Here is a 14,052-nt window from a genome sequence, read left to right as displayed (position 1 = left end):
AAAGTAATACACTTTGGGGCGCAGTCAGTATTGTAAGTTGAGCTCAGAGAATCTGTAACTGCTGGGGCCCTTCTCACACATGCTATCTGTTAGTGACAACCCTATGAGGGCTGCAGCCTGCAGCCGCCCACAGAGAACACATCCGCCTTTACTAGCTCCCTGATGGAAGGCAGGATCATTATGACATCATGTCACTCTCTTATAAGCTAACACACAGCTCTGATAGAAGGCAAGATTATTATGACATCATGTCACTCTCTGACAGCTAACACACAGCTCTGATGGAAGGCAGAAACATTATGACATCATGTCACTCTCTGACAGCTAACACACAGCTCTGATGGAAGGCAGAAACATTATGACATCATGTCACTCTCTGACAGCGAACACACAGCTCTGATGGAAGGCAGAAACATTATGACATCATTCTCTGACAGCTAACACACAGCACTGATGGAAGGCAGAAACATTATGACATCATGTCACTCTCTGACAGCTAACACACAGCTCTGATGGAAGGCAGAAACATTATGACATCACTCTCTGACAGCTAACACACAGCTCTGATGGAAGGCAGGCAGGATCATTATGACATCACTCTCTGACAGCTAACACACAGCTCTGATGGAAGGCAGAAACATTATGACATTACTCTCTGACAGCTAACACACAGCTCTGATGGAAGGCAGAATCATTATGACATCATGTCACTCTGACAGCTAACACACAGCTCTGATGGAAGGCAGGATCATTATGACATCACTCTCTGACAGCTAACACACAGCTCTGATGGAAGGCAGAAACATTATGACATCACTCTCTGACAGCTAAGACACAGCTCTGATGGAAGGCAGAAACATTATGACATCACTCTCTGACAGCTAACACACAGCTCTGATGGAAGGCAGGCAGGATCATTGACATCACTCTCTGACAGCTAACACACAGCTCTGATGGAAGGCAGGCAGGATCATTATGGCATCACTCTCTGACAGCTAACACACAGCTCTGATGGAAGGCAGGCAGGATCATTATGACATTACTCTCTGACAGCTAACACACAGCTCTGTCCCGTCACTAAGGACACGTTACAACTCAACACCATGGGTAAGAGCTACACTACTTAATGTTTAGAAAACACACATGATATCTATATATGAATGTTTGAACCTCACCGTCCAAACCATCTGGTTTTCTGATTGATATGATTACAGTTAGCTAAAAATATCGAACTGTTATATAATCAACTTTCGGAGTATTTTAAAAACAGATTTGTGACGCATTGTTGTTCATATCAACATAAGGCCTTAAGCAGATAAGAATGTAGATTTCATTCCAGAGGGAATCAACTGTAGCTTTTGCGTCTCACGTAATGTCTTCTGCGTGGACAAGCTGTACCACAGCAGGCAGTGGAGTTACATAAGATACCTCATAGTGCTGCTACAGACCACATCCATCACTGACGATGACAATGTCCATCGAACTATATGAATTCACTGAAACACAAGGGACTTTGCTATATGGTAATGTTGGTGGTATTATGATGGTAGTGTATACGTGTCACATCCTGACCTTAGTTCCTTTTGTATGTTTCTATTTTAGGTTGGTCAGGGCGTGAGTTGGGGTGGGCATTCAATGTTTTTGTTCTATGTTTGGTATTTCTATGTGTTTGGCCTGGTATGGTTCCCAATCAGAGGCAGCTGTCAATCGTTGTCTCTGATTGAGAACCATACTTAGGTAGCCTGTTTTCCCACTCTTGTTTGTGGGTGGTTGTTTTCTGTTTAGTGTTTGTCACCTTACAGGACTGTTTGTCTTCCATTTCACTTTGTTATTTTGTTTTTGTGCGTTCAGTCAATAAATTATGACGGACACTTACCACGCTGCATATTGGTCCGATCCTTCTTACTCTTCCTCAGACGAAGAGGAGATTCGTTACAATACGATATGGCACAGTTCAGACATCCACTCATCAAGCAGTAACAATACATAGTGGCCATAGAGGCACAGAACCCTTGAGACGACTAAATCTATACATTCTCACCAGCTTGAGATGACTAAATCTATACATTCTCACCAGCTTGAGATGACTAAATCTATACATTCTCAACAGCTTGAGATGACTAAATCTATACATTCTCAACAGCTTGAGATGACAAAATCTATACATTCTCAACAGCTTGAGATGACTAAATCTATACATTCTCAACAGCTTGAGATGACTAAATCTATACATTCTCAACAGCTTGAGATGACTAAATCTATACATTCTCAACAGCTTGAGATGACAAAATATATACATTCTCAACAGCTTGAGATGACTAAATCTATACATTCTCAACAGCTTGAGATGACTAAATCTATACATTCTCAACAGCTTGAGACGACTAAATCTATACATTCTCAACAGCTTGAGACAACTAAATCTATACATTCTCACCAGCTTGAGATGACTAAATCTATACATTCTCAACAGCTTGAGATGACTAAATCTATACATTCTCAACAGCTTGAGATGACTAAATCTATACATTCTCAACAGCTTGAGATGACAAAATATATACATTCTCAACAGCTTGAGATGACTAAATCTATACATTCTCAACAGCTTGAGATGACTAAATCTATACATTCTCACCAGCTTGAGATGACTAAATCTATACATTCTCAACAGCTTGAGATGACTAAATCTATACATTCTCACCAGCTTGAGACGACTAAATCTGTACATTCTCAACAGCTTGAGATGACTAAATCTATACATTCTCAACAGCTTGAGATGACTAAATCTATACATTCTCAACAGCTTGAGATGACTAAATCTATACATTCTCAACAGCTTGAGACGACTAAATCTATACATTCTCACCAGCTTGAGACGACTAAATCTATACATTCTCACCAGCTTGAGACGACTAAATCTATACATTCTCACCAGCTTGAGACGACTAAATCTATACATTCTCACCAGCTTGAGACAACTAAATCTATACATTCTCAACAGCTTGAGACGACTAAATCTATACATTCTCAACAGCTTGAGACGACTAAATCTTTACATTCTCACCAGCTTGAGACGACTAAATCTATACATTCTCACCAGCTTGAGACGACTAAATCTATACATTCTCACCAGCTTGAGACGACTAAATCTATACATTCTCAACAGCTTGAGACGACTAAATCTATACATTCTCAACAGCTCCGGTAGAGAGCCAGGACTTTGGGTTGAGCAGCAGTACAGTTGCATCTAGTTTGATGATCTCAGAGGGAGAGTCTTGTTAATGGACCAGTTTAAAGATGTATTGCTAGCGGCCATGCTAATAACACAGTCAGCACCTCAGTGTTGACTGGAGAGATCCCTGTTTTTGTCCCTTTCACGGTCACAGTCCACTGGACAAGTGCAAGACAGTGAGGAGGAGGGTGTCTTCCTATCTGCTCCTAGCCTGTGAGGGCAATATTCTTCAGAAGAGTGACACTGGCTTATGCAAGCATGAATACACACACACACACACACGTACTGTGAAGACACGCAAACGTACCCAAACATACCCTGCAGTGAGGTCTGACACACGCACACACACTTTCTAACACACTGAGACAAGAACACGAATGACAGCTGACAGAGTCATGCTCTCAGGCCAGGTGAGTGAGGAGACATGAATACAGACTGCTGGGAAATAACAGTCCAGACCGGTGAGCTGTGTGTTGGTGTGTGTGTGTGTGTGTGTGTCTGTGTGCGCGCGTGCGTGCGTGCGTGTGCGTGCATGTGTGTGTGTGTGCGTGTGTGTGCCCTCTCATCCTCTGTCAGCTGAAAACACCACATCGCTATGATCACAGAGCAGGCCCCACAGCTACACAAGGCCAACCTGCCATAGAGACAGCTTACTGTAAACCCTACATAACATTATAAACATAGGTAGCCTGTCCTGATTCCAGGTATTAACCTGTACATGGAATTTGACATTCTTTGAAAGCAAAAGGCGCCTCTAATTCAGTGATTTCACATTGAAGATGACAGTTATGTTTACTGTTAAGCCCACAGGAGCCAATACTGTGGAAACCTCATTAAACAGGGATTTTCCCAAACATTTCCTGTGCATGACACACCTGGGGGTCAGGTGACAGTAAGCCAATCATCAGCCTACGGAAGCCAACAATACGCTACACACTATTAAAGAAAACACAAAAAGCTCATTCAATTCAATACAGGGACTTGAGGAGAAATAGTACACATTTAATTTAGCCAATATCACATGTGCATTATGTGATTGATTCCTGAGCCTTTCATTTTTTAAATTTAACTAGGCAAGTCAGTTAAGAACAAATTCTTATTTACAATGAAGGCCTACCCCAGCCAAACGACACTGGGGCAATTGTGCACTGTCCTATGAAACTCCCAATCACAGCTGGTTGTGATACAACCTGGAATCGAACCAGGGTCTGTAGTGGCACCTCCAGCACTGAGATGCAGTGCCTTAGACCGCTGCACCACTCGGGAGCAGAGATGCGCTCCCGAGTGACTTCACCCGGACTATTTACATTGACACCCTTTGTTTTTACACTACTGCTGCTTGCTGTTCATTACCTATGCATGGTCACTTTACAAATGACCTCGACTAACCTGCACATTGACTTGGTACCGGCTGTATATAGCCTTGTTATTGTAATGTCTTTTTTTGTTTGTTGCTTTTTGATTTTATTACTTTTTTAAAAACTTTTGTTTATTTAGTAAATATTTTATTAACTGTATTTCTTGAACTGCATTGTTGGTTAAGGGCTTGTAAATAAACATTTCAAGTTCAGGTCTACACTTGTTGTATTCGGCGCATATGACAAATAACATGTGATTTGATTGGCCTATTGTCAACCTTCCTCCCACTGTCCACATGACCCTTGAGGTTCTCCATATGCCTGTGTCAGGGACCAGACGAGCATATTCAGACAAACCACAGAGTAAGCCCTGGATAAGAAAATGTCTATTCACTGACTGTAGCCCAGTCGTTCTCACTCCCTCAGCCCCATGACCACAGCCCAGTCATTCACACTCCCTCAGCCCAGCGGCATGACCACAGCCCAGTCCACTGCTGCAGTGATGACCCTAATCCTCCTACAGCACAGCACAGTACAGTACAGTACAGCACAGCACAGCACAGCACAGTACAGCACAGCACAGTACAGCACAGCACAGTACAGCACAGCACAGCACAGTACAGCACAGCACAGTACAGCACAGCACAGTACAGCACAGCACAGTACAGCACACCACAGTACAGCACAGCACAGCACAGCACAGCACAGCACAGTACAGCACACCACAGTACAGCACAGCACAGCACAGCACAGCACAGCACAGTACACAGCACACCACAGTACAGCACAGCACAGTACAGCACACCACAGTACAGCACAGCACAGTACAGCACAGCATAGTACAGCACAGCACAGTACAGCACACCACAGTACAGCACAGCACAGCACAGCACAGTACAGTACAGCACACCACAGTACAGCACAGCACAGTACAGCACAGCACAGTACAGCACAGCACAGTACAGCACACCACAGTACAGCACAGTACAGCACAGCACACAACAGTACAGCACAGCACAGTACAGCACAGCACAGTACAGTACACCACAGTACAGCACAGCACAGCACAGCACAGTACAGCACAGTACAGCACAGCACAGTACAGTACAGTACAGCACACCACAGTACAGCACAGCACAGTACAGCACAGCACAGTACAGCACAGCACAGTACAGCACAGCACAGCACAGCACAGTACAGTACAGCACACCACAGTACAGCACAGCACAGTACAGCACAGCACAGTACAGCACACCACAGTACAGCACAGTACAGCACAGCACACAACAGTACAGCACAGCACAGCACACAGCACAGCACAGTACAGTACACAGCACAGTACAGTACAGCACACCACAGTACAGCACAGCACAGCACAGCACAGTACAGCACAGCACAGCACAGCACAGTACAGCACAGTACAGCACAGCACAGTACAGCACAGCACAGTACAGCACAGTACAGCACACCACAGTACAGCACAGCACAGCACAGCACAGTACAGCACAGCACAGTACAGCACAGTACAGTACTGTATTTTCATCTCTGAGATACTAGGTCAAGTGGTTCTTTGTAGCTCAGCTGGTAGAACATGGTGCTTGTAACACCAGGCAGTGGGTTCGATTCGCAGGACGAGCATACGTAAAATGTACGCACGCATGACTGTAAGTTGCTGAGGATAAAAACGGCTGCTAAATGGCACATAAAATAATATTACATGAGGGCAACCAGAGACTTACCACAAACCATGGGTAGTGCGGCTCAGTGACAACATGGTTAAATAGTGCATATGATTTGAAACAGAAGGGCAACTATTCCTTATTAACAACAAGTGCCTCTGGGAAGTTTTAGCCTTTTGATAGAAATGGCCGTTCTACTCACCATAGAAACAACAGTTCGACTCACCATAGAAACGGCCGTTCTACTCACCATAGAAACGGCCGTTCTACTCACCATAGAAACGACAGTTCTACTCACCATAGAAACAACAGTTCTACTCACCATAGAAGCGGCCGTTCTACTCACCATAGAAACGACAGTTCTACTCACCATAGAAGCGGCCGTTCTACTCACCGTAGAAACGACAGTTCTACTAACCATAGAAACGGCAGTTCTACTCACCATAGAAACGACAGTTCTACTCACCATAGAAGCGGCCGTTCTACTTACCATAGAAACGGCAGTTCTACTCACCATAGAAACGGCCGTTCTACTCACCTTAGAAACGGCCGTTCTACTCACCATAGAAACGGCCGTTCTACTCACCATAGAAATGGTAGTTCTACAGAACAAGGCCAGTTCAGAGATTCTAGACTAGTCATGAAGCTGCTAGCAGAACAAGGCCATTCTGAACTAGTCATGAAGCTGCTAGCAGAACAAGGCCAGTTCAGAGGTTCTAGACGAGTCATGAAGCTGATAGCAGAACAAGGCCAGTTCAGAGGTTCCAGACTAGTCATGAAGCTGCTAGCAGAACAAGGCCAGTTCAGAGGTTCTAGACTAGTCATGAAGCTGCTAGCAGAACAAGGCCAGTTCAGAGGTTCCAGACTAGTCATGAAGCTGCTAGCAGAACTAGGCCATTCTAGACTAGTCATGAAGCTGCTAGCAGAACAAGGCCAGTTCAGAGGTTCCAGACTAGTCATGAAGCTGCTAACAGAACAAGGCCAGTTCAGAGGTTCTAGACGAGTCATGAAGCTGCTAGCAGAACGAGGCCAGTTCAGAGGTTCCTGACTAGTCATGAAGCTGCTAGCAGAACAAGGCCAGTTCAGAGGTTCTAGACTAGCCATGAAGCTGCTAACAGAACAAGGCCAGTTCAGAGGTTCCAGACTAGTCATGAAGCTGCTAGCAGAACAAGGCCAGTTCAGAGGTTGTAGACTAGTCATGAAGCTGCTAACAGAACAAGGCCAGTTCAGAGGTTCCAGACTAGTCATGAAGCTGCTAACAGAACAAGGCCAGTTCAGAGGTTCCAGACTAGTCATGAAGCTGCTAGCAGAACAAGGCCAGTTCAGAGGTTGTAGACTAGTCATGAAGCTGCTAACAGAACAAGGCCAGTTCAGAGGTTCCAGACTAGTCATGAAGCTGCTAGCAGAACAAGGCCAGTTTAGAGGTTCCAGACGCCTGACATCACAACAGTTATGCTACAACTACACCACAACAAGGAATATTGAGTGCTACAGATATTTGACTGTAAACAATATCCTCAAGCACTGCTGAAATGTGATGAAGTAACACAACCATTTCAGCTACCACGTAAAGTTTCCAACCCAAAACATGTGGTAAAGAAATTCAGCCAACTACTAAAGTAACTTTTAGTGTCTCAGCTGAAACCATTGCTAGGTTATCCCCTCATTCCGTGACTTACCACCACCTGTGGTACTGCCTCCACCTCGGCTCCAGCCAAACTCTTGTACTGCTGGGGAGAGTCAATCACCAGCTCCTTCTTAGGGGCTTTGTTAGCCCTTCCTTGCATTGTCAACAGCTGTGGACACAAATGTCCTCACTAGATCCCAAAGAGCAGCAACAGGTAGACAGCATGTCCAGCGGAGGGTAAAGTTAGGGAAGTTCTCCTGAGCCCCTATAGCTCTCTCTCTCTCTCAGACCACTCTGTGTCTGAATTTCTTAGCCTCCCAGTCCTAGACTCACACCCAGGCTACGGAGAGAGACAGCCCCTCCCACACTCAGCTGCGCTGCCTGCCTGCCTTCCTGGGGGAGTTACAGCCTTCACACACACACACACACACGCACTTACAGACATACACACACACGCACTTACAGACACACACACACACACACACACACACACACACACACACACACACACACACACACACACACACACACACACACACACACACACACACACACACACACACACACACACACACACTTCAGCTTCCAACCTGGACTTTAATGACACGGACTGGCAACGCCAGACAAAGATGACACCTTCCATTCCACTGGTCTTCTAGTTCAAGGGACTGTCCAGTCCAACAGCTGTAAATAGAGCTGCTTCCCATTTCAACATGAAGAATAACATAGAGAAGTAAGACTATAATAGAAAGGGAGACTAGAATAGTGTACTTCCATCGACATACATTATGTCATTTATTCAAGGAATTTGACAAACATCTAGAGAATTCATATCTGTGATGGAACACACTTACACATCAGCAGAACTGCAGAACTGATGAGAAGTGGTTTTTCCCATGTCAACATCAGTTATGAACTAGAATCAACTCCCCAGATTGAGTTTGTAGCCATTTTTCACACATCCTGACCCACATAATCTGCCATCTAAACACCAAACTCTTTTCTCCTTTTTCCACTCACTTGAAACTGATTGAAACTCAGTTAGAAACTGACTGAAACTCAGTTTGAAACTGATTGAAACTCAGTTAAAAACTGATAGAAACTCAGTTTGAAAGTGAAGACGCACACCTTATGAAAATCTCCAGATATACAGTATGATTGCATCTATAGAGTCAACAAGGTCAACAGTTCAATTTGTATGTATCTGTCCACTGTATGTAGCTCTGAGCTGTAGATCTTTATGTGTTCTTTCTGCTTCCTGGTGGTCACGGGGTCTCACCAGGGCCTCAGAGAGAGATTAGGCTTGTCTCCTGTCTGCAAAAGCCTCTGGTTGTTAATCATCCATCTACCAGAGGGGCATTTCAAGTGCTAACCCACCTCCAAGTAGGTTCAACCCTCCAGATTCCTCAATTGGCCACAGCAGGGAGGATGTTACCTTTTCACACTTGTGTCAGAGCTCAACGCAAGGGGGCAGGACCTCGGTGAGGACTAGAGCTGTTCCCCTACCACTGCCCCTCTGCCCGAACACTCAAACTCCGCCCCCCTGTCCCCACACTTAATCCCCGTCCCCCTGCAACCCACTGGCCTCTGTACACAGAACCCCGTCCCCAAGACATAACCCCCATCTCCCACTAGACGACTCTCATGCTGGAACCCCAGGCCCTGAAATACACAACCTTCCTCCAGCTTCACCCCCCTCCCCCTCCCAGGTTGGCGACATGGAGACTCAGATGGAGGGGGCCTGGGGAACATCACAGTGGAATGAGTTACATGTCTGTCTCTTCCTGAGGGAAAACAGTGGCAGCTCTCTCTAGGTTTCACAGAGCAGCGATGAGTCATCTGAGTTCCTGTCTCTGATAAACAATGTCTGCAATGTGCCTTTGGTGCGAGACTGTCATCACTCGTACGACTAACAAACCGATGAATGACAAGTCTTTATAGGCCAACATTAAGGCTGTACATTGTTCATTATGTTATACAGTATGTATAAGATCTACCCGTTTGCTGATGTAATGCAAGGTCCATTCCACCACATATTAGTGACAAAAGTCTTGTTTGGATGTTGACTCTCGTAGCAAACAACTAACTCGCGACCAAGTACAGTAATCAAGCTACTCCTCCTGCACGCCACAACTCCATGAGGAATGTCATCAGACATGCTTTGAAACACCCACTTGTTTACTGTGTCACGGTCTCAGAGGAATCCAAATTAATTACTGTGCTGTTTATATCGATTGTGACATTTACAAATTAGCATGATGTCAACAATTCTTGAACAGCAATGACACAGTCATTGAGACGAGCACAGCACCCAGGACACAGTCGTTGAGACGAGCAGAGCACCCAGGACACAGTCATTGAGACGAGCACAGCACCCAGGACACAGTCATTGAGACGAGCACAGCACCCAGGACACAGTAATCGAGACGAGCACAGCACCCAGGACACAGTCTTTGAGACGATCACAGCACCCAGGACACAGTCATTGAGACGAGCACAGCACCCAGGACACAGTCATTGAGACGAGCACAGCACGCAGGACACAGTCATTGAGACGAGCACAGCACCCAGGACACAATTATTGAGACGAGCACAGCACCCAGGACACAGTCATTGAGACGAGCACAGCACGCAGGACACAGTCTTTGAGGCGATCACAGCACCCAGGACACAGTCATTGAGACGAGCACAGCACGCAGGATACAGTCATTGAGACGAGCACAGCACCCAGGACACAGTTATTGAGACGAGCACAGCACCCAGGACACAGTCATTGAGACGAGCACAGCACCCGGGACACAGTCATTGAGACGATAACAGCACCCTGGACACAGTCATTGAGACGAGCACAGCACCCGGGACACAGTCATTGAGACAAGCACAGCACCCTGGACACAGTCATTGAGATGAGCACAGCACCCGGGACACAGTCATTGAAATGAGCACAGCACCCAGGACACAGTCATTGAGACGAGCACAGCACGCAGGACACAGTCTTTGAGACGATCACAGCACCCAGGACACAGTCATTGAGACGAGCACAGCACCCAGGACACAGTCATTGAGACGAGCACAGCACGCAGGACACAGTCATTGAGACGAGCACAGCACCCAGGACACAGTTATTGAGACGAGCACAGCACCCAGGACACAGTCATTGAGACGAGCACAGCACCCGGGACACAGTCATTGAGACGATCACAGCACCCTGGACACAGTCATTGAGCACAGCACCCGGGACACAGTCACAGCACACCCTGGACACAGTCATTGAGATGAGCACAGCACCCGGGACACAGTCATTGAAACGAGCACAGCACCCAGGACACAGTGAATCCATGTTCTATTAGTCTGAAACAACTAGATATCTGTTCTAATCCCTAACTGGGTAGTTATATATATTATATATATATATATATATATATATACAGTACCAGTCAAAAGTTTGGACACACCTACTCATTCAAGGGTTGTGCTTGATTTTGTACTATTTTCTACATTGTAGAATAATAGTGAAGACATCAAAACTATGAAATAACACATATGGAATCATGTAGTGACAAAAAAAAGTGTTAAACAAATCAAAATATATTTTATATTTGAGATTATTGTACCATGTAGAACCATATAGAACCATGTAGAAACATGCAACTGTTCCATAGTAAATTATTATTATTATTATTATTATTATACTTGGCTCTACTATTCCCTAATAAATTATTGCTACAGTATACCTGGTCTCTGTCATAGCATTATCAAGGTGCAGAGTAAATACAAATATAGCTGTTTTTCAATTTGCATCCATAATGTTTAGCTGTGTCTTGAAGATACTGAATATGATTGATCGTGTGATGATGCACAAATCAGAGAAAGGGACAGAATTCTGCTTCCGTTATCTTTGTGTTTCATCGTTACTTCATCCCTTTACTGCCATCCAGTTTCCTCTGAAGCAGTCGTCATCAAGAAGAACAAGTAGCTTCCTCTGTTTAAATCATCTATATCAGCCCTAGACTTTTATTGAGTTTCATTCTGCGTCATCACTGAATCACCGTGTTATCTATTTTGGTAAATATGAGGGAAATTGGTATTGTAGGGCCTATCACACTGCATCTGGAACTAGAGGACAGTTATCAAATTGTGCAATGATAGCAGTCTTTTCATTGTGACTTTTCCTCAGCTCAGTATATCAATGATAATTCCACATCTACACCACTGCTATGTCAGGTCATTCCACATCTACACCACTGCTATGTCAGGTCATTCCACATCTACACCACTGCTATGTCAGGTCATTCCACATCTACACCACTGCTATGTCAGGTCATTCCACATCTACACCACTGCTATGTCAGGTCATTCCACATCTACACCACTGCTATGTCAGGTCATTCCACATCTACACCACTGCTATGTCAGGTCATTCCACATCTACACCACTGCTATGTCAGGTCATTCCACATCTACACCACTGCTATGTCAGGTCAGTCCACATCTACACCACTGCTATGTCAGCAGGGTTTTTTCTGGATCAAAAGGGGGCTAAGGTGGTGGGTGTGGCAAAGGGTGTGGCAGGGGGCGTGGCAATGGGCACAGTCAGCATGGCAGAATTCTGTAGAACATTTTAGAGGTCCCATCTTGGTGGGGTTTTTTTAAAATTGAAAAATTTTGTAATTTAACGTTAATTTCCTGCAATTCTACACATTGAGTCATAGAGCTGAGAGAACATTTGGAGTTTTAAATCTAATTTCCAAAGATTCTACATATTCTGCCAAGTAGCTGAGAGAAAATGTTGCAGTTTTAAAGATAATTTCCTGCAATTCTATGCATTTTGCCATGGCTAATGCTATGTTATTTAACATTTAACATAACAACTATATCAATATTGTTCAATTAATTGTTTTTAGAATTTTCAATTTTCCGTACTGTTTAGCTTTTATTATGGTGATTGTTAGTTCTCAAAGATTATATTATAAAAAAATATATATAGGTCAATTTTCCTTTCTACAGCATGCCCATGATATATTCGCCAAGGTTGAATATTATGGAAAATAATATAATGTAATGTAACTCTATCAGAAAATTGTTAGAGTTCCAAACAGCAGGGCAATGATGTGTACAATGTAGCTGTCAGAGTCAAACAAAGCCCCTGTTGCCAGGGAAGGTGTTGGTGCAGGAGCATAGCTAGATAATGTTCTCCTGTCCCAGTCAGAGTGTCAGAGTGTGAGAGAGATGGCCACGGAAAACGCCTTAATGTTATCAGCATGTCTGGAAACACTCCCTCCTAGGCAACATACTGTACGTACTGTAGGTAGGAAGTAATCCTGACAACAAAAACAAAACAATTCCCGCTTTAGCTAGACAGCTATGGAGCTAAGTCTGTTGTTGTTTAGCTGTGCTTAGGTCCAGAATGTAAAAAGAGATGTGGGATTTTTATTTATATTATTTAACCTTTATTTAATTAGTCAGTTAAGTCAGTTAAGTCAGTTAAGAACAAATTGTTATTTACAATGACGGCCTACCAAAAGGCGAAAGACCTCCTGCGGGGGCTGGGATTCAAAATAAAATGTAGAACAAAACACACATCATGATAAGAGAGACACCACAACACTACATCAAGAGAGACACCACAACACTACATCAAGAGAGACCTAAGACAACAACATAACATGGCAGCAACACATGACAACACAGCATGGTAGAAACACAACATGGTAGCAACACAGCATGGTAGAAACACAACATGGCAAATACATGGTAGCAACACAACACGACAACAATAAGGTAGCAACACAGCATGGCAGCAGCACAACATGGTAGCAGCGCAAAACATGGTACAAACATTATTGGGCACAGACAACAGCACAAAGGGCAAGAAGGTAGAGTGAACAATGCATCACGCGAAGCAGCTACAAGTGTCAGTAAGAGTGTCCATGATTGAGTCTTAGAATGAAGAGATGGAGATACAACTGTTCAGTTTGAGTGTTTGTTGAGTGTTTGTTGCAGCTCGCTAGCTGCAGCAAACTGAAAAGAGGAGGGGGAGTGGTCTGATTGTTTGTTTTTTCTCTGTAGCGGGTTAACAGGACATTATTGTTATTTAGCTGTGCTTAGGGCAAGAATGTAAAGGGACGGGGAGTGATCTGATTGTTAGATTTTTCT

General features: G+C 44.3%; 1 protein-coding gene across 15 annotated transcripts in view; it reads right to left on the bottom strand.

Moving 5' to 3' along the window:
• Positions 1-14,052, bottom strand: part of LOC112224885 (dedicator of cytokinesis protein 9-like) — a 176,600-nt gene that overhangs the window by 94,563 nt on the left and 67,985 nt on the right. For 3 of the 15 annotated variants that reach the window (XM_042306722.1, XM_042306724.1, XM_042306715.1), the window contains exon 1: positions 7,949-8,358. The exons of 11 other annotated variants lie outside the window; for them this stretch is intronic. In XM_042306722.1, the coding sequence (XP_042162656.1) occupies positions 7,949-8,056 (108 nt within the window). In that variant the 5' untranslated portion in view covers positions 8,057-8,358. Of the gene's footprint in view, positions 1-7,948; positions 8,359-14,052 lie in introns of those variants that run through there. One more of the 15 variants, XM_042306721.1, reaches the window with a different exon arrangement.

This window comes from Oncorhynchus tshawytscha, linkage group LG26 (assembly GCF_018296145.1).
Source record: "Oncorhynchus tshawytscha isolate Ot180627B linkage group LG26, Otsh_v2.0, whole genome shotgun sequence".
In the NCBI taxonomy this organism is placed as follows: domain Eukaryota; kingdom Metazoa; phylum Chordata; class Actinopteri; order Salmoniformes; family Salmonidae; genus Oncorhynchus; species Oncorhynchus tshawytscha.
The sequence above is the reverse complement of the archived record's forward strand: the minus strand, read 5'-3'. Positions and strand labels throughout refer to the sequence as shown.